This window comes from Monodon monoceros, unplaced genomic scaffold (genome assembly GCF_005190385.1).
Source record: "Monodon monoceros isolate NGI ecotype Baffin Bay Population unplaced genomic scaffold, NGI_Narwhal_1 Super_Scaffold_5, whole genome shotgun sequence".
NCBI lineage: Eukaryota > Metazoa > Chordata > Mammalia > Artiodactyla > Monodontidae > Monodon > Monodon monoceros.
In genome coordinates, this window is record NW_021703782.1 from 113,849,313 (window position 1) to 113,869,388 (window position 20,076).

The 20,076-nt window shown below is 65.8% G+C and overlaps 2 protein-coding genes across 4 annotated transcripts; both read left to right on the top strand.

The window, feature by feature from the left end:
- Nucleotides 1-377: 377 nt before the first annotated feature.
- SCRT1 (scratch family transcriptional repressor 1) lies at nt 378-6,017 on the top strand. Its single transcript, XM_029202290.1, has 2 exons — nt 378-607; nt 2,635-6,017. The coding sequence occupies exons 1-2, from the start codon at nt 493-495 to the stop codon at nt 3,576-3,578; spliced, it is 1,059 nt and encodes a 352-aa protein (XP_029058123.1). The 5' UTR covers nt 378-492; the 3' UTR covers nt 3,579-6,017.
- Nucleotides 6,018-9,935: 3,918 nt separating this feature from the next.
- DGAT1 (diacylglycerol O-acyltransferase 1) lies at nt 9,936-19,484 on the top strand. 3 transcript variants are annotated; one of them, XM_029202270.1, is made up of 17 exons: nt 9,936-10,310; nt 14,476-14,563; nt 16,625-16,665; nt 16,758-16,843; nt 16,926-16,978; nt 17,218-17,323; nt 17,469-17,582; nt 17,686-17,760; nt 17,843-17,946; nt 18,036-18,074; nt 18,176-18,217; nt 18,292-18,336; nt 18,414-18,526; nt 18,612-18,677; nt 18,755-18,842; nt 18,927-18,989; nt 19,082-19,484. In XM_029202270.1, exons 1-17 carry the CDS (start codon nt 10,114-10,116, stop codon nt 19,235-19,237), a joined length of 1,476 nt encoding a protein of 491 aa, XP_029058103.1. In that variant the 5' UTR covers nt 9,936-10,113; the 3' UTR covers nt 19,238-19,484. The 3 variants fall into 3 exon arrangements, with proteins under 3 accessions (XP_029058103.1, XP_029058102.1, XP_029058101.1); XM_029202269.1 differs by having other exon boundaries at nt 10,085-10,443; nt 14,476-16,470; XM_029202268.1 differs by having other exon boundaries at nt 10,149-10,310; nt 14,476-16,470.
- The last annotated feature ends 592 nt before the right edge of the window (nt 19,485-20,076 follow it).

Genomic DNA, 20,076 nt, shown 5'->3' on the forward strand with positions numbered 1-20,076 from the left:
CGGGGGCATGGAGGGTCGCTGACTGAGGCTCCGCCGCGGTGGCGGGGGGGAGGGGAAGGGGGCCGCGGAGCCGGGCCAGCCCTGCACCCACTCGCAGCCTCCGGGCCCGGGACGGAGCCGCTCCCCCCCTCCCCGCCCTCCCAGCCTCCTCCCCCGCCTGTCCAGGGGCGGCACTGCGGGCTGGGGAGCCGGGACCAGAGGAGGAAAGGAAGGAAGGAAGGAAGAGAAGAGAGAAGAGGAGAAGAGAGAAGAGAATAGAAGAAGAGAAGAGAAGGAAGGAAGGAGAAGAAAAGGGATCCCGAGGAGCAGAGAAGGAAACGCAGGACAGGCAGGCAGAAGAGAGGACGGCACTCGCGCGGCAGCACCCAAAGGCCAGAGTGGGGACCCGTGCTGCTTCCGCCGCCCCTCGGATGGTGACGGGGCCCCGCCGCGGCCGCAGCCCCCCCGCGTCCCGGCTCCGCAGGCCCACAGCGCCGGAGCCCCGCAGGAATCATGCCCAGATCCTTCCTGGTCAAGAAGGTCAAACTTGACACGTTCTCCTCGGCAGACCTCGAGAGCTCCTACGGGCGCGCCCGAAGCGACCTCGGCGAGCGACTGCAGGAGAAAGGTGTGAGCTGGGATGAGGCTGGGGGCGGCGAGGGGCCCAGGGCAGGGCCGGAAGGGGTAGAGGGCCAGAGTGTGGGGCTGGAGGGAGCAGGGGCCCCAGGAAATAGACCCGAGGGAACCAGAACCAGCAGGAGGCAGTGGCTGGAGTGGGGCTTGGAGGGGAGGAAGATGGGGGGTAGGGAGAGGGGAAGGCAGAGGTAGGCCAGAACGGAGCCAAGGCTGGGCAGCGAGAGTGTCAATGCAGGAACAGGAGGTACCTGAAGGTGGGGAACAGGGGGCAGGATCAGGAGGTACCTGAAGGTACACACTGACCCACACCCTGACCGACACAGCATGGACACCTGCTGACATGACAGGACTTAGCGATGCATGCAAACCCACACTCAGGAAGCTGAGCCTGCTTCGGAGCCCTCTCCTCTTCTTTGGCTACACCTCCAGGACCCCCTGCTAGGGCCATCAGGGAAGTGCTATGAGCTCCAGGGAGTAGCCATGTGGTCCAGTGGGGGCGGCCCACCTGTCAGGGCAAAGGTCCCAGCCGAGGCAGCAGCAGTGTCTTCTTCCCTGAATCCAGGGTCAGGGAGAAGGGTGTGGGCAGGTGGGCTGTGGGCCGGGAAGTCCAAAGTGCTGGAGGCAGGGGGAGGCTCTTTGTGTAAGGGCGCCCAAATTCAAGGACAACTGTTAGCACGCAGGCAAGGGGCCTGAGAGTGCCAGCAGCCTGGGGTGGTAAAACAAGTGTGACCTGAAGAAGCATAAGCCTGTGTGCGAGCCTGTGTGTGCCCATGTGACTGCGTGTGGCCATGTGACTGTGTGCGCTTGTGTGTGACCCTGTATGAGTGTGTGCCTGCCTGTGTGCCACTACATGGGACCATGTGACTCTGAGGCTGCTTTGCGCCCATGTGACTGGTGACCCTAGCTGAGAGTGTCTGGGTGGCTGCATGTCTGACCCTGCATGAGTAGGTGGCACAGGCCTGGGTCAGCATGCAGCCCACCCTAAGGGGACTCCAGGATTGACAGTGTCTGAGAGGCTGAGTGTAACCCTGAAGAAGCCAGAGCCTGTATTGTGTGGGGTGTGCATTTGTGACTTTGAGGTTGTGAGATCCATCTCATGCCTTGAGAACAGCTGCAGTTACCGGCAGGAATAATGCTGCCTGCCTGCAGTTTGTCCCTGTGAAGGTGTCCCCTGGTGGACGCCCTGGCACTGTCTCCAATGCAGCATCTTCCTGGTCGTCTGTCCTGGGGCCGAGGAAGGCCCCCATAAAGGATTAGGGCCTGGGGGAAGAGGGCAATGCGGAACAAGGTAGGACCCAAGGCTGCAGGATGACTGAAGGGAGTGGGGGCAGAAGCAGAGTGGATGGAGGGAGATAGGGCTGGAGCTGAAGGTGGTCAAATCTAGTGAGTAGTGGGAGAGCTGGGAGTTGAAAGGGAGGTGCTAGAGGGTCTGCGGGAGGTAGAATTCTCCAGGGCTTGTGGGGAGACCTCGAGCACCGGAGAGGGTCGGCATCAAGGCTGGGCGCGGGTTCTCAGCACAGTGGAAAAGCCGCTGGGAGCCATGAGAGCGGGAGCGACGGGGTCCCTGGACAGGCGGTCCTGGCTTTGTGCGCTGCGGGTCTGCAGTGTGTTGCATAATCAGGGAAAACTGCTGAAGTGGGGAGAACCCGAGGGGGAGGGAGAGGGGGAGGGGAGGAGGGGGAGGAGGGGAAGGAGGGCGAGGGAAGCGCCGCCCCTCCCCCCTGACCTTGAAGCTCCGCGGAAGGTGGGGGGGGGCAGCCGCGCCCGAAGATGCGACTCTTTTCCTCCTGCGAGGGTGGGGCGGGGCCGGGCCGGGCCCTGTCTCATCTCTCCTCTCCTCTCTTCCCCTCCCTGCCGTCTCCATCCTCCCTGCCCCGCGGTCCCTCGGCCCCTTATTCTTTGTCCTCCTTGTTCCCTCCTTCCCGGACCCCGCTGTCTCCCGCCGCCCTCCCGTGTGTGTCTCGCCCGCTGCCCGGTTCCCTTCCCGCTGTCTCTCTGTCTGTCCGCCTCGGCCCTTAGGATACCTCAACGACTACGCGGGGCCTGCCTCTGTCTACGATGGCGACGCCGAGGCGGCCCTGCTCAAAGGGCCGTCCCCGGAGCCCATGTACGCTGCGGCCGTGCGGGGAGAGCTGGGCCCGGCGGCTGCGGGCTCGGCGCCGCCGCCCACCCCGCGCCCGGAGCTGGCCACAGCCGCGGGTGGCTACATCAACGGCGATGCGGCGGTCAGCGAGGGCTACGCTGCTGACGCCTTCTTCATCACCGACGGGCGCTCCCGCCGCAAGGCCGCCAACGCCAATGCCGCCGCCGCCCCCTCCACGGCCTCGGCGGCGGCCCCCGACGGCGACGGCGGAGGCGGGGCCGGGGCAGGCACGCGCGGTGCGGGATCGGGGGCCGGGGGTCGGGGCGGCGCGCGCGCGGGGGCGAGCACCGAGGCGCGTGCGGGGCCTGGGGCCGGCAGCGCGGGAGGCCGGCACGCGTGCGGCGAGTGCGGCAAAACGTACGCCACGTCGTCGAACCTGAGCCGCCACAAGCAGACGCACCGCAGCCTGGACAGTCAGCTGGCGCGGCGCTGCCCGACGTGCGGCAAGGTGTACGTGTCCATGCCGGCCATGGCCATGCACCTGCTCACGCACGACCTGCGCCACAAGTGCGGCGTGTGCGGCAAGGCCTTCTCCAGGCCCTGGCTGCTGCAGGGCCACATGCGCTCCCACACCGGCGAGAAACCCTTCGGCTGCGCGCACTGCGGCAAGGCCTTCGCCGACCGCTCCAACCTGCGCGCGCACATGCAGACGCACTCGGCCTTCAAGCACTTCCAGTGCAAGCGCTGCAAGAAGAGCTTCGCGCTCAAGTCCTATCTCAACAAGCACTACGAGTCGGCCTGCTTCAAGGGCGCCGCCGCCGCCGGTCCCCCGGCCCCGGCGCCCGCCGCGCCGCCGCAGCTCAGCCCCGTGCAGGCCTAGGGCGGCGTGGCCTCCGCCGGCCGGGTCGGCTCTCAGCAATACGGGCCCCCAGGGAGGTCTCCGCCGGCGAACGGGCGGAGGGGCCGGAGGGCGGGCCCCTCCTCACAGCAATAGGGGGAGGGGGCCCGGCCCCGCCCCGCCCGCCGGGGGCCCTGCCGGCCCCTTCAAGCAATAGGGTCCCGAGGGGAGACCCACCCCGAGCCCCCTCCCTTCCCCTCCAGGGTGCCCCAGGCTTTTTCCCAGCAATAGGGTCGAGGAGACCCAGAACCGAACCTCATCTCCGAGTTAGGTCTCTGAAGACCGGGGTGGGGTGAGGTAGGGAGCGCCCCCTTCCTCCCTCTTCTGCGCCCCTGGATCGTGTCGCAGAGACTCAGGTCTTCCCCACCCCTTCCCAAGCCTTCCAGGGCCAGGCCTGCGGCCTAGACGTCCAGGGAGCCGGTCCCTCCCCAGCAGCAGGCGGGGGAGGGGCAGGATGGGGGGCTGCAGAGGCGTCCCTACTCCTCTGTGTTCGTTGAACCCCAGGAGTGTTAGACGCGTTGGGGATCGGGGTGGGGGGCGGATGGCGGCACCTCTCTCCCTTGGGTTCCTTCTGGGGCCTCAGTCCGAGCCGCTCTCCTACCCTCGCCTCGCATCCCCTGCCAAATCCGAATTCTTCCAGCCCAGCTTCCCGGGCTCTGTCCTCCATAACGAATAATAATGACGCATATCAAATCGCATGGACTTATCCGACCTCCTCAGAACCCGCTCCCGCCCTGCCCCGGGGCCCCCTCCCTCGTACCCGGGCATTCGGTGTTGGAGGACGGATTTCTGGGGCCCGGCAGGCAGGCCTGGGCACAGCCCTCTACACACCTCTCTGTATTCGCTTTGCGGGTAAAGCCCCCTGGGGGGGGGTTGCGGATGCGTCGGGTTTCTTTCTGTATTTGTACGTTATATTTATGAACGGATTGCACTCGGGTCAGGGAAGGGGCGCTGCGGCCCCTATCCTTCCCGCCGACGCCAGGGGTTTGGGATGTCCTGGATCACTTTCCCCGCCCCTGAACCCCGCCCCACCCGGGCTCCGCCTCTTGGGAGCCTCAGGCCCCGCCTCTCAGAGGCCGGTCCCCTCCCTGGAACCCCAGGCCCCGCCCTCACTCTGTTGCCAACTTACGCCCGTCTATGCCAAAGCCTCGGCGGCGACACCGCCCCAAGGGCCCGCCCCATTGGCCGCCGCCTTTGTGACGTCACTGCATGCAGCCCCACCCACCTCCCGTCCCTTCCCGGGGCTGCCCGCTCCCTGTCCCTCTTAGTTAGTCCGAAGCCGACTATAGAGCAATAATGCGCACTGCATGCGAAGCTGCCGCCGCCTCTAGAGTTACTGAGAATCAGGTATCCCCCCTGCCCCACCCACCCCATAGGCCCCTAGATCAGGGACGCTGCGCGGGGCCGGACGCGCAGACTTTCTTCCCCCTCCTCCTCCCTCCTCCTCCCTCCTCCTCCCCCCCACGGCAGAGGCCGGCGGGTGTAATGGTTTCAGGGGCGGGGCGGGGTGGTTGCCCCCCAAGACCCCTCCTTCAGTCGTCCATCACCCACCAATCCTTCATTAGGCACCAACTATGTTCTAGGCCCCCTTCTGAGTCCGCTAGGGACGTGGCGACCTGCGGGGTGTGTGTGTGTGTGTGTGTGTGTGTGTGCATGTTTGTGACGGGCCCAACGGGCTTGGGTGGGCCAGGGATGGCCGCAGGTGCAGAGAGAGCCGCGGTCCCTAGACCTAACCGTGGCCCCTCACTCCTCCCCGCCCCAGCGCCGAGCCAGTGCTGGGGGCCGTGGGGCTCTGCCTTTGACTTGGGCCTGGGTTCTCAGCTCAGGTGGCACAGACCGAGGGCCCCAAGGCCCAGCGCCACCAGGGCCACCCATACCGAATCCCATTCCTTCCATCCCCTGGCAATGAGGGCTCTGTCATGTCAGTCCAGGGCTCCAGGCCAGAAGAAAAGGTGCACGCTGGAGCATTTGACCTGGCTAGCCCCATCCCCGTGGGTACCAAGCCCAGCTGCTACTCCGCTGCTCCTGCAGCGGGGGACCCGGACCTGAGAGGCCGGCACAGCAGAGCCCACGTCCAAGACCCCTACATCCCAGCTTGGTGTTCACACAGCTCCCAAGCTGGGGCCTGCCCCGCTTGCGCTGGGCACACCCGCATGCACACGCACACACAGGCACCCCACCCTACCCCACATGCCTATCTACCTACCTAAGGAGAAGGCCGGAGGGCTGTGGGCCGGCCAGGGTCTCCCGCTTCTCCCCACACCCTGCCGCCGCCGTGGAAAGCCATGGGCCCCCTCCCGCCCCCATAACTAAGCAGCACAATAACCGACTTAGCGAATTCAGGTAGAAGGAACGTTTAGGTAGCACCTATTTTGTACTGATTCTACGAGTAGGGCCCGAGATGCGGGGGCCCTCGGGTGGGGGCTGCGGCCGCCGGCCCGCCCCGCCCCCACCCCCGCCTGCGCCCCGCCGCCTTGTACATACTCCCACCCGGAACAGGCCGGGATTTTTACTCGGGCCGCGCCCCTCTTCCGCCCCCGTTTGGGGCCGGGCCGGCCGGACAGACGGACGGACGGACAGACCTCCTTCCTAAGCACAATAGCACCAGCTCCCCGGAGCACCGCACCTCCACGAGGAGAATAAATGCCACTCTTGATAGAACTCGGAGTGTCGGGCTGATGTATACAGGGCTGGGCCCGCGCAGCAGGGGGCACTGGGGTCACCTAGGGGGCGTCTTCCGGGTCCTGCCGCTCCTCAGAGGTCGGGCAGGCGCAGGCCCAGCGCTGGGAGTGGCACCCTACCCACGCAGCCTTGGAGTTGCGCCGCTGCCTTTTGCTGGGGTGCGCCCGTGTCTTCTTTTGCGAGAAGGCAGTCTTCCACCCTGGAGGGCCGGCTTGTCAGACCAAAGGCAAGAGCACACCCCTGAAGGCAAGGCAGTTAGCATTTCTCCTGTGGCAGGTGACTCCGCTCTGTGCCAGGAACTGGGGAGGCTACAGTCAGATCTGGCCCAGGACTGATCTAGAATGGCTGGAGGAGGTGCAGCAGGGCCTGTAATCCTGTGGCCTGGGACACCCCCACTCTTCCTGTAGGGGCTCCTGCTGTCCCTACAGGCCTGACAGCCACCAGCGAGCCTTCCTCGATGCCACTGGAGAACATGGGGACAGCAGAGGGTGTGGGGTCTGACCCCTTCCTGCAGCCTGCTGTCCACATCCTGACTCCCAGACTCAGGGGATATGTTCCCACACTGAGGAGCCCTCCATAGGTAGCTGGGCCAGGCTGGCTCTGGGGAGGAGGTGCCCAGGGGTCATAGGAGTTCCCACAGCCGCCCACAGCCACCCACAGCCCTCGGGCTCTAGACAGGACGTCATGTTGAGGAGATGAGGGGCAGGGCTGTGCTGGGCTCAGAGAGCCCAGGGACATGGACTCCTACCCCAGCAAATGCCCTCGGCACCCAGGTAGGTAGGCATGAGCTGAGAGGTCCCACATCTTTGGAGACATGTGGTCAAACCAGGTCAGCCCAGGGCCAGAGCAGCTCTCTGCACGCTGGCAGGGGACAGGCCCACCCAGACTCCACTGGTATGGACAGCAGGGGAGACTGACCTGCAACAGACCATAGCCTGTGGGCCTGCTGCTCAGGGTGGGGCTCACCTGGAGGTGGGCGCCCCCTTCTGGGGAGCGTTATCAGCCTTAACAACCTCAGGAAAGCCCCCAGTGTTGGTAGAGGATAGGTAGGAAGCATTGCCTAATTTGCATATGAAGACTCTGAGCCTCAGGGAGAGGAACAACTTGTCCAAGGGCTGCCTTTGACTTAAGCCCTGCCCAATACCCCACCCATCCTAAACTCAGATTCACACCTGGGTGGGCACCAATGGCAGGGAGGAAGGCTCTCAGAGGTCCACTCCTCCCCAGGGCTCCTCAGCTTCGGGGTCTGGACTGACTGTTTCTGCTTCTCCAAGACTCTAAGGGGCAGTGGGGGTGGAAGGATGGAGGCTGCCTCCCCGGTGCCTGGGACGAGCCCACGCTTGTCTCCACAGGTGTCCATGGACAGAGCTTTGCATTCCAGAGAACAGGCTGCTGATCACCATGTCCAGTGTCTTCCCTCACAGGCTTCCTTGGCCTGCCCGCGGTGCCTCCACCTAGTGTCAGCTCGAGGCCCTTTCTAAACCCCCAAACCCTTCTAGCCCTTTATTCGACCAGACCTGCAGGTTCCTCACCCCGGGCCAGGTGTTGCTTCCACCAGCAGGGAAACTCGCCACTGAGCTTTCTTCGACAACTCCTCATGCACACATTTGTCCCCAAACAACCTCACCTACCTTGACCTTTTGCCTCTCCCCTGTGGGTCTGGGCCGCACCGCACCCAGGATCCTGAGGTGCTGGGGCTGTGGGCGGGGCTGGCGTAGGCCCCACCTCCCTCCTAGAAGTCCCGCCCACTATCAACCACAGGCCTCCGCCTCCCTCGGACAGGCCCTGCACCCCGCTGGTACAGGGGCTCTTCCTTATTGGTGCCTTCACAGCCCCTGCCTTCCCATTGGCTTGAGGCCTTCATCTTGCTCTCAACTTCGGTGGTGGAACCCTTGGTTCCCCCACAGGCCCCGGTCAGATGGGTCCTTTCTGGCGGCCCCCAGTCCACCCTGGTCCCCTCACTCCTACTGCTTCTTGTCTGCCGACGACTTGGAGCCTGGACGCGGACACAGGCAGCCGCTTCTAACACGGCCCTTCACTCCTCGTTGGCTACTGCGCTCAGCCTCTCCGGGCCTACTGGCAGCCTGAGCCGTCGATCTTCTCCTCTACCAATCAGCGTGCCAGTCCGGGCCGGCCCTCTAGTCTTGGCTCTGTATTGGAGGATGGCGGGGCCAGAAGGTGCGCGGAGACACGTGGGCGTGGGTGGGGAGCTTACCACTAGCTGCCTGGGAGAGGTCATTGGGAGGGAGGGCCAGAGCTCCCAGGGCTCACCCCTACGCTGCGGGCTCCCGAGAGGACCCTCTCCTGCGTCCGACCTCCCTTGGGATCAGTACTCAGAAAGGCCTAGCTCCCCCTGGCTCAGGTCTGCCTAGGAACAGACGAATGTTCTTGGACACTGGATAAGAGACGGGGCTGGTCCTGGCCCACCGAGGCTGGGCCATGTGGGCACGCAGGAGGGGTTCTGGCGCCCAATGAGGGCGGCCCCTTTAGCAGGCTACTCGAAAACACCTGCAAGGTAGCCTCAGCCTGCCAGGAAGGGATGCCAGGCTGGTATAAGTCGCAAATGGTCCGGTGGCAGAAGCACGTGTCACCAGGGGGCCCAGGTGCCTGTCCGTGGAGGTGATGGATCCAGGGCAAGCCCGGCGGGAAGGAGGGCTGACCTCAGGCTGAGCCTCTGGGTTTATTTGCTTTCAGAGAGGTGATCTTCTCAGCCTTGCTTACCTCAGAAGAATGAATGGAGTGGGTTCTGCGGCTAGGGGTGTTTCTTGGGTAAACCAGGCCTGAGCCCCCAGTGAACCCTCGCATCCGGAAATCCAGGATGCTCACACTCCATGTTCTTTGCAAAATGCAGGTCAAGCCAAGTGGGACCGGACTTGCCCGCCCACGGTTCTCACCGTGCAGTTGTTATGGTGTATTAGTTGCTTCATTTAACGACCGGATGACTGCAGACTGTGCAATGACACAGAAGCCTCTGGGCCCCCGCGAATTGGCACTTCAGGATCCCCACGCCCTGGCAAAACTGGCCCGGGTGCGAAACGCGGGAAGCTCTGCAAGTCTGCGGACGAGGGCAGAAGGGGGCTGGGTGGAGAGGCGGGCCGGGCGTGCCCATTGTGAGGGCGAGGGCAGCACCCTTGCCCTTCCCCGTCCTGGGCCTGCAGGGGAGAGGTGCTGCCCTGGGAGTAGGTGGGCCAGGCGGAGGTACCCGGGACGCGGGGCCTGGGGCCTTTCTCTCGTTCCATCCTTTGGCCTGGCGCTTGTCTGAACAACCTAAGCGGAGGAAAAGCGGGGGCCTACGGTAGTAACTAGAGGGCTCGCGGAGCATCAACGCCCTAGGTGTCTGTCTGATAGTAACGCACGAGGCATTTCATAAATAACCTACATCCCCACACCCCGCGCCTGGGCTGAGGCATGACGAAACCCTGTGTTTAAAGAGCGGGACAAGGGTCAGGCGGCGGTCAGGAGGGGCTTCCAGCTGCCAGGAAGCCGCGCGTTTTCCGCCGAGGCCCTCGGGGAGCAGCGTCCGCCCCTGGCTGCGCGCCCGCCTCCGCGCTCCGGCTCGCGCCATGAGACTACAACTCCCAGCGTGCCCCGCGCGCCAGCGGACTACAAATGGACGCGGGCCGCGGCCACGGGCCAGTTAGCAGCTCCGGGAGCGACGCTGCCGCGGGCTCGGGGAGGACCCGGCGGTTGCGCGCTGATTGGCGGTGCAGGCTACGGCGGCCGACAGGGGGCGGTGGCGGCCTCTGGCCGAGGGACCGGAGGCGGGGCCTCGGGCCTCGGGCGCTGCGAGCGCGGTGGACCACGACTCCGCCGCGGCTGGGTGCGGGCTGAGGCTATGGGCGATCGCAGCGGCGCGAGCGGCTCCCGGCGCCGGAGGACGGGGTCGCGGCCCTCGAGCCAGGGCGGCAGCGGGCCCGCGGCGGCGGCGGCGGAAGAGGAGGTACGGGACGTGGGCGCCGGGGGGGACGCGCCTGCCCCGGAGAAGGACAAGGACGGAGACGTCGACGTGGGCAGCGGCCAGTGGGATTTGAGGTAGCGGTGCGCCTGACCCCTAACCTTTGACCCCGACCCGGGGCCTGCGCGACCCTCGCTGTTCCACCAGGCGTGTCCGCCGCAGCTCGGATTCCGAGCCCGAGAGCCTGGCTTCCGGACTTTGCGTGGACAGGTGTGCCCCTTGGGCCTCCGCGGGGAAACTTAGGGAGAGGTTAGGGGTGGAGGGTCGCCTGACAGAGTCACACAGGTGGGGGCGCCGAGGGGAGCCGGCCCAGCTTCCAGACGCCCCCCCTCTGTCCATCTTTAGGTGGGTCCTGAGGCTCTTTCCCAGGGTGAGCCCAGAGCCTGGAGCCCGAGGTGGGCTGGCTCCAGCCACCCGTACTGTCTTCTTCCTGGAAGGAGATGGATGGCGTCTGGCGGTGTGTGATGAAGGGGGCCCCTCCTGAGGGCTATGAGGGGTGCCTTGTGGGTAGATAAGGCTCCCAGAGGAGGGTGGGCTGGCTGGGGAGTGGGCCAGCAGGAGCTTGGGACTGCCTGAGGAAAGGGGCAGGGGGCAATGCGAGAGGGTTTCTCATCCCTTGCAGACCCTCCCAAGAATGGTCTTCACAAAGATCTCTCATCCTTTACCCAGCGATTGATTGGCCTGGGGTCCTGCTTTTATTACCAGCACAAATGCCTGCTCTAGGGTCAGAGATGGGTCCTGTATTGGGACTCTCACCCCTGGCTGGGGTACAGGAGAGGGGTTTGAAGTGGGCACACCCACAGGTGGTCTCCCTGCTTAGCTGAAGGACTCATGGGAAGCGGGTGGGGAGCAAGCTGTGGCTGATGGCGAGGACCTGGCCCACCTGGGCATTGGCTAAGTCCTGCAGCTGGCTCCAGGCGGTCGCTTTGCCGTCCTCCACGCCCCCTCCCCCCACCGGAGCCTTCCCGGCCAAGGGGCCCTCAGGGACTCTGGCTTTGGAAGCAGCTCCAGAGCTAGAGATTATCAAGGAGGAAGTGGGCAACCTGTCAGTGGGTTGGCAAGGATTTGCTCTCTCATTAAAGAAGAACCGAGGCTTTCTTCACTGGGTACTGTGGGGGGGGGATGGGCAAAGGCAGCTGTGGTGCAGGCACTGTCCTTGCCCTTGGGGTGCGCACAGTTCACCTGGGAGATAAGATGATCTCAGCACTGAGCAGTGTGAGCAAAGGTCTGGCGCAGAGTTCATGAGGGCGGCTCTCCTGAGGGGTGCTGGCTTCCTGTGGGCCTGAGGTGGGACTGAGGGAGGATGCAAAGGATAGGAGTGTCCTGGAGTCCCCCCTGCCACCTCCCCACATTATCCTCTCCAGGAGGCAGGGGCGTGGCTGGCTCGATCTCCCTCTGGAGGGGGTGGGATTTGGGGTCATTTTGTATGAGATGGGGGGAGCGTGCCAGCTTTGGGCCAAGCTGTCACCCTGGGCGGGCAGTCACTCTCCTGCTCTACGCAGGTCAGGTGGCCAGAAGCCTCCCCTGTACTCCTGCTAGTTGGGCTGAGCCAGCAGGAGCCCTGACTGCCCACCGTCAAGGTCGGGACCCTTGGGAAGAGGAGCTGGAGGTGGCAGGGATGGGCCACAGCCCCCTCGGGTCTGCAGGACACACAGGCTCTGTGTGCTTGTCCCTCATGCCAGATACCGCAGGGGTTGGGTCTCCTGGGGCAGAACCAGGCCTTGCTCTGTCTGCCCGCTTGGCATCTGGCCTCCGCCGCCCCTCCTCCCCGTCATCTTCCTCTCACCTGCCGCCTCTCCTCCCTGCTTGTTCCTCCCCCTTCTTCCTCCCTCCCCTCCCGACACTTCCTGCTCACCTTGGCCTGGCCAGCGCGGTCAGGCTCTGGGTGGGGCCGCCGGAAGGAGGGCCACCCCTCTAGCCCTGTCTCTCAGCTCATTCCTTTCAGGTGCACCATACTCGCCTGTGCGCCCTCCAGCCCTTGGTTCACGGGCCCTCCAGGCGGGGCGTTCTTGTCGTGGGGCTCTCCCAGGGGTTTGTCTCTGGGGTGTCCTCTGTTTCTCCCTCTCTAGCAGGGACTGAGGACACGGGGAGCCCACCCAACTGGAGGAAGTGCCAAGGGGGTGGCAGCTGGGAGGCGAGCTGGCACCCTGCCCCCTCCTTGTTCTAACTGGCCCTGGAGCTGGACCGTGTGGTCCTGCGTGTGTGGTCCACACTTGGGGCTGTGCCTCTGGGCAGGCTTTGAACCTCAGTGAGCCTCAGTTTCCCTGTGTGCCCGCCTCCTAGTGCTGGTGTGAGGTGGTGAAAGAGGTGATACCTGTGATGAGTTAGAATGGCCCTGCTGGCTGGGTGGGACTTGGGAGCAGGTGGGCGGGCCGCTGGAGGGCACAGAGGCGTGGGCAGCGCCTGCAGTAGGGGAGAGGGTGACAGAGCTCTGGGCAAGGCGGCCAGGCCCCGCGTCCATGCCAACCATGCCTGGTGCCCTCTGGTCCACTGCAGCTGACTGCATCGGCAAGGCTGGACCTCTGGGGGGATTGGTGGGCGGTGGGCTTCCTTCCCTGGGTTGGGCCCTCCGACCTCTGGGGGCACAGAGCTGCCTGGGTTGGGGGTGGTCAGAAGGCCGGTGGAGGGACCTGAGGGGCGGGTGTGGGTGGCTTGGGGAAGGCCTTAGGAGCCTGACAGCAGCGATCTGGGAGAGCTTTTATAATGTTATTTGTTGTCAGGTTTGGAAAATGCCACCCTTCCCCCACCCCCAGTTTCATCTTAGAGATTGCTGCAGATAAAGTCAGCGTGGTCTTCTCGGTGGCCCAAAGCGGGCAGGGGTCACGCTGTTGTGAAACAGTCCCCTGGGCGTGTCGAGCCGGGCGTGGACATGCAGATGGCGGTTGGCAGCTTGTGGCATGAGGTGGCTTTGGGACGCTTCCAGTAAAAGCGACTGGGCTTGAATTTGGGGGAGGGTTCTGGGCAAGCCCGTCCAGTGGAGAGGCCCAGAGACTGTCCTGTCTGGGGAGCTGGGCCTTGGAGCTCTGCTTGCCTCTTCGAAAGGCAGAGCGCCTGGGGTGGAGCTCACAGCCCCCCTGCGCGTGCTCCAGGATGGCGCTGGAGGGCAGGTGCGAGGAGGCCAGGCCTGTGACTGGGAGAGGCGGGTGGGCCAGGTACGGGCAGACCTCGGTCTGGGAAAGCAGAGGGCAGACCGTCAGCACTGCCCTGGCTGACGATGCTGAGCGGTGTCTTGTCCTCCCTGGCCCTCATCTCCTGGGTGCGGCCGTCTGAGTGCTGACCCCAGCCGTAGCCAGGCCTGCCGCAGAGGCAGGGCCACCCCCGGAGGCCCTGTCTTCTCCTGTGCCCCAGCTGCCTCTTGAGGTGGAGCTGTGTCCACGGGAGGGAAGGGGAGGCCCTGGCTTCTCTTACAAAACCGGAGGCCTTGCTCAATGCCGTGGAAGGCCTCCTGGTGGCAGGGCACTTGGGGTGAGGCGGGGCTGCAGCCAAGGACCGGCACGAGGTCTGAGCCTTGCCCCGCCGTGCTGTGGCCCCTCCACCTCTGCCTCGCCCTGAGGGTCAGGCAGGGACGTGAGGGTCTGCGTCTGTGTCCCCCAACCCCGGCGCTGGGTGGGAGCGCTCATGGGTGAGGGGCACCGAAAGTGCCTCCGCTGGCTTCTACTGTAGACTTCCCTGCCATCAGGCGCCCAGCGCCTGGGTGCCGGTGCCCGCTGGGACCTGTGTGGGCCAAATGGAGGGAGGAGGCGGTTGGAGTGGGGGCCTTGGCTCACTGGGTGGTGGGCTGGGCCGACTGCAAAGGCAGATTCGCACCCCCCCCCATCTGTCCAACATTGCCAGATGGGCCCCCGGACCCCTGGGGTGGACTCTTCCTGTGGGCCCATCACCACTCCTTAGCCAGCGAGGGTGGCGGCAACCAGAGGCAGCTGTGGCGGGAGGGGTGCTCCCAGCCTGGGGGACTCCAGCCGGCCCCGTAGCCAGCTCCTGCCTGTGGCGTGCCCCGCCCACCCACAGCGTGGAGCGGCAGGCCTCTGGGTGTTCCTGAGAGCTTGGCACGGCCTGGCCCCTCTCTGGTGACAGTTGGGGAGTAGGCTGGTGGGCAGATGGGCGTGCGCTGCCCAGAGTGAGGGGCTGGGCGTGGCCAGGTTCACAGGTGTCTGCCAGGGCTGGGAGGCGTGGGCCTGCTTTGGGCCTCGCTTGAGGTTCTCACTGCCTGGGGCTCTGCGGGTGCCCACTTCTGCTTTCCAGGTGCCACCGCCTGCAGGATTCCCTGTTCAGCTCTGACAGTGGCTTCAACAACTACCGTGGCATCCTGAATTGGTGTGTGGTGATGCTGGTAAGTAGGGTGGCGTCTTAGAGCAGGTGTCCCTGTGGCCAGGTGGGGCACGAGCTCTGCCCCCTGGAGTGGGTGGCCAGAGCTTTTGTGGCTGGGCTGAGTGGAGAGGGATCGCGGTGGCGGTCCCTGCAGCGGCTGTATACTGGGCTCCCGGAGGGCACACACTCAACCCTTGTCCCTGTTGAATCCCAGGAGACGCCTGCAGGGCTAGCGTGGGAGCCTTTGTGCCGTGGGCTGTGCCCGAGGGGCTGGGGTCTCCTGAGGGGCTTCTCTGGCTTGGCGTGGGGGCAGGAAGGAGTAGATGGGCTGGTGGGCCTTGGGGCTGTGGAAGGGGTGCTGTGGGTGCAGGGCCTCCTCGCAGCACGCGTGAGTGGTCTTGGGGCTCCGTGAAGAGTTTCCTCTTCTGTTCCAAATGGCCCTCGTGGGCGTGGAGCCCCCAGGCAGGCCCGGACTTGGAGGAGCAGGGGTGAGAATACGGTTCTAGCCCCGGGCCCCCCTCCCTCAGTCTCAGGAGGGTGAGAGTGGGGAGCCCCGCGCCTGCCTTGCTCTGCGGCCTGGCCGAGGCCACTGCTTCAGGGGCCCCGCTCCCCCGGCATTTGGCAGCTAGAGTCCAGCGCTCCAGGGTACAACCTTCGGGCGGGGCAGGGGGCAGGGGCCTCTCTGGGCTCTGCCCCCACCACTCAGGGCTGACGTGGCACATCACCCTTGACCCTCCACCCGACGTGTCTGCCTGTCTTGGGCGTGGTTCCCGCGGCTGCCCGTGTGCAAGGGGCTCCCACACCTTCCCTGCCTGTGGCCCTAGGAGGCTCCCTGGGGAGCTGTGGGGCACCATGCAGCCTGGTGGGTGAGAAGCTGGCTGGGCAAGGGGAAGGCGGGCCATTGGCCAGCTCAGACCCAGGAGATGACGTGTCCCTGGTCTCTGGAGGCCGTTGCCGGCCGAGGCTGGGTTTGTGAAGAGGGGGTCATGCGGGGCGGGCCCTCAGCTGCCTGGGCGGCACTGTCTGCTCCCCTGCAGCCCCTGGGCCTGCCTGGCCCTTTGGTGTCACCCCAAAGCCTTCCCCCTGCTTCTGGTACCTCTGCCACACCCTTCCTGTAGGAGACGCGCATCCCGCGCTGCGTTCCCTCTGCAGGCTGGGCCTCCAGGTGGGTGCTGCCTGTTTGCAGCTCCAGCTCTCGCCTGCTGTGAGCTCTCAGGACAGGCCACCGCCAAGGTGGGGTGACACTGTAGGACCGCGTGTGTCCTGGTAAGCTGGCTGCTCAGGCGTTTGACTGGGAGAGGGTGTGGCAGCTGGCCCCTGCATCTCTGAGCTTGTTCACCTCCTCATGAACCTTGCCAGGTAAGGGACCCCACCAGTGTCCCCTGGAGAAGCATCACTTTTCTGCGGACCCTTCCGTAACCTGCACGGGGCCTGTGCCTTGTGGGGTGAGGGAGCAGGTCCCTGTCCCTGCAGAGGAAAGCCAGGCCCCCAGCCACCGGCTAAGGCAAGAGCTTGTTGTCCTCAGCTGCTGTTGCTGCAGGAATGGCCGAGGCGGGCAGGGACGTGAGTCACAATGTGGCGTTCCAGGCCCAGCTTCCCCCGGCCCCTCAGGACTCTGGCCCGCAGGGCGTGGGCACTCCCGGTGCGGCGCCCGCCACACAGCCGGGCTCTGCGAGGACTGGCCTGACTGGCAGGGCGGTGCCCTGGGCGTGGGTGGTGGCCCCATCTGGCAGGCTCGGGCTTTGGGACTGTTGCTGCGGCCTTGGGGCCCTCACCAGCTCGGCGGGATGGATGCGGGCTGGACGGCGTGGGCCTCTGCTGCTGCTGAAGACAGGCATCTGGGAAGTGCCTGGTGTCGGGGCCGGCTCCTCGTTGGCGTGCCGGGGGCAGTGCCGAGGGGCTTCCCATCCCTGCGCTGGCGTCCGCGGGGTGGGTTGCGAGTCTTGGAGCTTGGCGTGAGGTCAGGCAGGGCTGGGCCTGCAGGATGGAGGCTGCTGCTGGGACCCACGGGTGCCGGGAGGAGCTGGGGTGGCTGTTCCGGGGCCAGAGGTGACGGGGTTGTGTCCCTCTCTCTCTCTTGCAGATCTTGAGCAATGCGCGGTTATTTTTAGAGAACCTCATCAAGTGAGTGGGCCCTGGCCCTGCCCCACCCACTGCCAGCTCAGGCCCCGCCCTTCTCCCACTCAGACCCTCATCCCCCACCTGCCCATCTGCAGGTACGGCATCCTGGTGGATCCCATCCAGGTGGTGTCTCTGTTTCTGAAGGACCCCTACAGCTGGCCTGCTCTGTGCCTGGTCATTGGTGAGCTGAGTGCCCAGGAGGCCTCGGGTGGGGACAGGGCTGACCCGGGCCTGAACCTGCCCTGTGGCGCTTCTGTCCTCAGTGGCCAACGTCTTTGCCGTGGCTGCGTTCCAGGTGGAGAAGCGCCTGGCTGTGGTGAGCAGCGCCCTCATGCCCACCCTCGCCCTGCCTGGAGGTCTGCTCCTCTCCAGCCAGACTTAGGGCAGACCAGCAGCCCGGCCCACTGTGTCTCATCCAGGCTTTGGGGCTGTGTGTGGCTTTCCCGGGAGGGGCTGCACCACAGGCCTGGCAGCCATGCCCTAGGGAGACCCTCTGGCCGGGAAGTGAGGGCCCCCGGCTGAGCGCTGTGCTTCCCCCCCCACCCCGCACCTCAGGGTGCCCTGACGGAGCAGGCAGGGCTGCTGCTGCACGTGGTCAACTTGGCCACCATTCTCTGCTTCCCGGCGGCTGTGGCCTTACTGCTTGAGTCCATCACTCCAGGTGGGCCACCCATCTCAGCACCATCCCAACCTGTCTCTGGGGCCCGTAGGAGAGACCTAGGCGAGCCACAGGGGCTGCCCCTGTGGCCGTGGCTCTCCTGTGGGCAGTGTGGGAGGTGCATGGCCTGAGCTTGCCTCTCCTGCAGTGGGCTCCGTGCTGGCTCTGATGGCGTACACCATCCTCTTCCTCAAGCTGTTCTCCTATCGGGACGTCAACCTGTGGTGCCGAGAGCGCAGGGCTAGGGCCAAGGCCAAGGCTGGTGAGGGGCTGCCTGGGGCTGGGGCCACCCGGGGCTGCCACCTGCTGTGGGGCTGGACCCAGGCAGCATCGCAGCCTCACCCCGCCCTGCCACTTGCTCGTAGCTGCTGCGGGTAAGAAGGCCAACGGGGGAGCCGCCCAGTGCGCCGTGAGCTACCCTGACAACCTGACTTACCGAGGTGAGAACCCTGCCAGGGCCTGGGGGAGGGGCGCTGCTGGGGGCCAGGGCTTCCGCCTGCTAGCCCCACCCTCCCGTTGCAGACTTGTACTACTTCCTCTTTGCCCCCACCCTGTGTTACGAGCTCAACTTTCCCCGCTCCGCCCGCATCCGGAAGCGTTTCTTGCTGCGTCGGCTCCTTGAGATGGTGAGGCTGGAGGCTGGGGCCCTCGCGGGCTGGGGGGGGCCACGGGGCACTGGGGGGCTCAGCCCGCCGTTCTCTGCTTCCTCCTCCAGCTGTTCCTCACGCAGCTCATGGTGGGGCTGATTCAGCAGGTACGCGGGCTGGGCTGGGGGCCGCGCTGTGCGGGGTGGGGGAGTTGCTGGAGGAGGGTAGCTCGGGCGGCCAGCGAGCTGACACCCTGCCCTCTTTGCAGTGGATGGTCCCCACCATCCAGAACTCCATGAAGCCCTTCAAGGTGAGCAGGCAGGCCCTTGCGGGGTGGGGTCTGAGGGCGGGGCTGAGGGAGCCAGCTGCACCCTGTCTCTGCAGGACATGGACCACTCCCGCATCATCGAGCGCCTCCTGAAGCTGGCGGTGAGCAGCCTGGCGGGTTGGGGCATGTGGGGGGTGGGGTGGTGGTGTTCTGGAACCTGGCACACGCCTCCCCACAGGTCCCCAACCACCTCATCTGGCTCATCTTCTTCTACTGGCTGTTCCACTCCTGCCTGAACGCCGTGGCCGAGCTCATGCACTTCGGAGACCGGGAGTTCTATCGGGACTGGTGGTGGGTGGCCTTGGGTGTGGGGCCGGGGGCTCAGGGGGGGAGGGCCCTGGCGCAGCCCGGTCACCCGCCGTCTCCCGACCCCCAGGAACTCTGAGTCCGTCACCTACTTTTGGCAGAACTGGAACATCCCCGTACACAAGTGGTGCCTAAGGTGGGTGTGGGCGCTGCAGCCAGCGGGTGGGCGGCACGTGGCCCGGGTGCCCGCCCCACGGCTGCTCCCTTTTGCAGACACTTCTACAAGCCCATGCTCCGGAGGGGCAGCAGCAAGTGGGTAGCCAGGACGGGGGTGTTCCTGGCTTCAGCCTTCTTCCACGAGGTCAGTGCCCTGTGGGCGCGTTTGGCCCCACCTTGGGCGGGGGTGGCTGAGGGGTAAGCTGACGCCCCTCTCACCCCCACCCAGTACCTGGTGAGCATCCCTCTGCGCATGTTCCGCCTCTGGGCCTTCACGGGCATGATGGCTCAGGTGAGCACCCCGCGTGGCCTGGCATCCGCTCCGCGCCCGGGAGCCAGCCCCGTGGTCGCGGAGGCCTGCTAACCGGGCCCCCATGTCCCCAGATCCCACTGGCCTGGATAGTGGGCCGCTTCTTCCGTGGCAACTATGGCAACGCGGCCGTGTGGCTGACAATCATCATTGGGCAGCCGGTGGCGGTGCTCATGTACGTCCACGACTACTACGTGCTCAACTACGAGGCCCCGACGGCCGGGGCCTGAGCCGCTCCAGGCCGGCCCTCCTTGCTGCGGCTGCCCGCCTCGCCTCACCGCCTGTGGCTGGAGCTGGCCCCCCACCTGTGTGCTGGGGAGAGGCCTGGCTGGTCGATGCTGCCTCTCTGCCCCTATGGGGCACCCTCCTGCCCCCTCAGGGATGGCAGACTGGGCCCGTGGGAGGTGCCAGCACTCGGGAGCTGTGCCGATCCTGCCCAGGGGTCTGAATGTGTCAATAAAGCGCTGTCCACAGTGAGCTCCCTCAGCCTCCGGGGCACGGGGCTGCTGGGAGGTGGTGGCCGTCCCAGTCCCGCGGGGGCGGCCTCCCTTGGGCTGGACCATGGGAGGGGGATCTGGGTCCCTTCGGCATCCCAGGACCTGGAGCAGTTGCCCGGCTGTGGCTGGGCTGGGGGGAGGGGGGGGCGCGGCATAGGACGCAACCTCCCTGCATCCCAAGACTTCTTGTCCTGCAAGGTGGGGCCTCAGAACTCCCAGGCTCCGTGTGCCTGAGGGCTGCCCAGAAGTGGACTTCAGCTTGGGGTGGGGCCGGAGGCCGAGAGGGCCGAGAATCAGGACTGACTCGAGGGGCTAAGAGACTCCAAGGCAAGGCTGCAGAGGACACAAAGGCCAAGTGCCCAGGCCCCTGGGGAGGGGCAGCCACGTGCTGGGGCGCTCACCTGGGGTGGGCTCCAGGCCTCTGGGATGAGGCAGGTGGCCTGACCCAACCCTCGTCCTGGGCCTCCCTCTCAGTGGCCTCCCTGATAACTGCCGGCTTGAGGCCTCCCCGGCCCCCTCCCAGCCCTGCCCAGTTTTCCTGGCACTGACTGGGCTGGATGGTCCACTTGATA

Excerpts from the sequence above, each read along its gene's own strand:
- SCRT1 (XM_029202290.1), top strand. The coding sequence starts at position 493 with ATGCCCAGATCCTTCCTGGTCAAGAAGGTCAAACTTGACACGTTCTCC. Across the intron at positions 608-2,634 it reads CGAGCGACTGCAGGAGAAAG|GATACCTCAACGACTACGCG; the intron begins GTGTGAGCTGGG and ends CTCGGCCCTTAG.
- DGAT1 (XM_029202269.1), top strand. The coding sequence starts at position 16,084 with ATGGCCGAGGCGGGCAGGGACGTGAGTCACAATGTGGCGTTCCAGGCC. Across the intron at positions 17,324-17,468 it reads GCTTGAGTCCATCACTCCAG|TGGGCTCCGTGCTGGCTCTG; the intron begins GTGGGCCACCCA and ends CCTCTCCTGCAG. Across the intron at positions 18,337-18,413 it reads AGCGCCTCCTGAAGCTGGCG|GTCCCCAACCACCTCATCTG; the intron begins GTGAGCAGCCTG and ends GCCTCCCCACAG.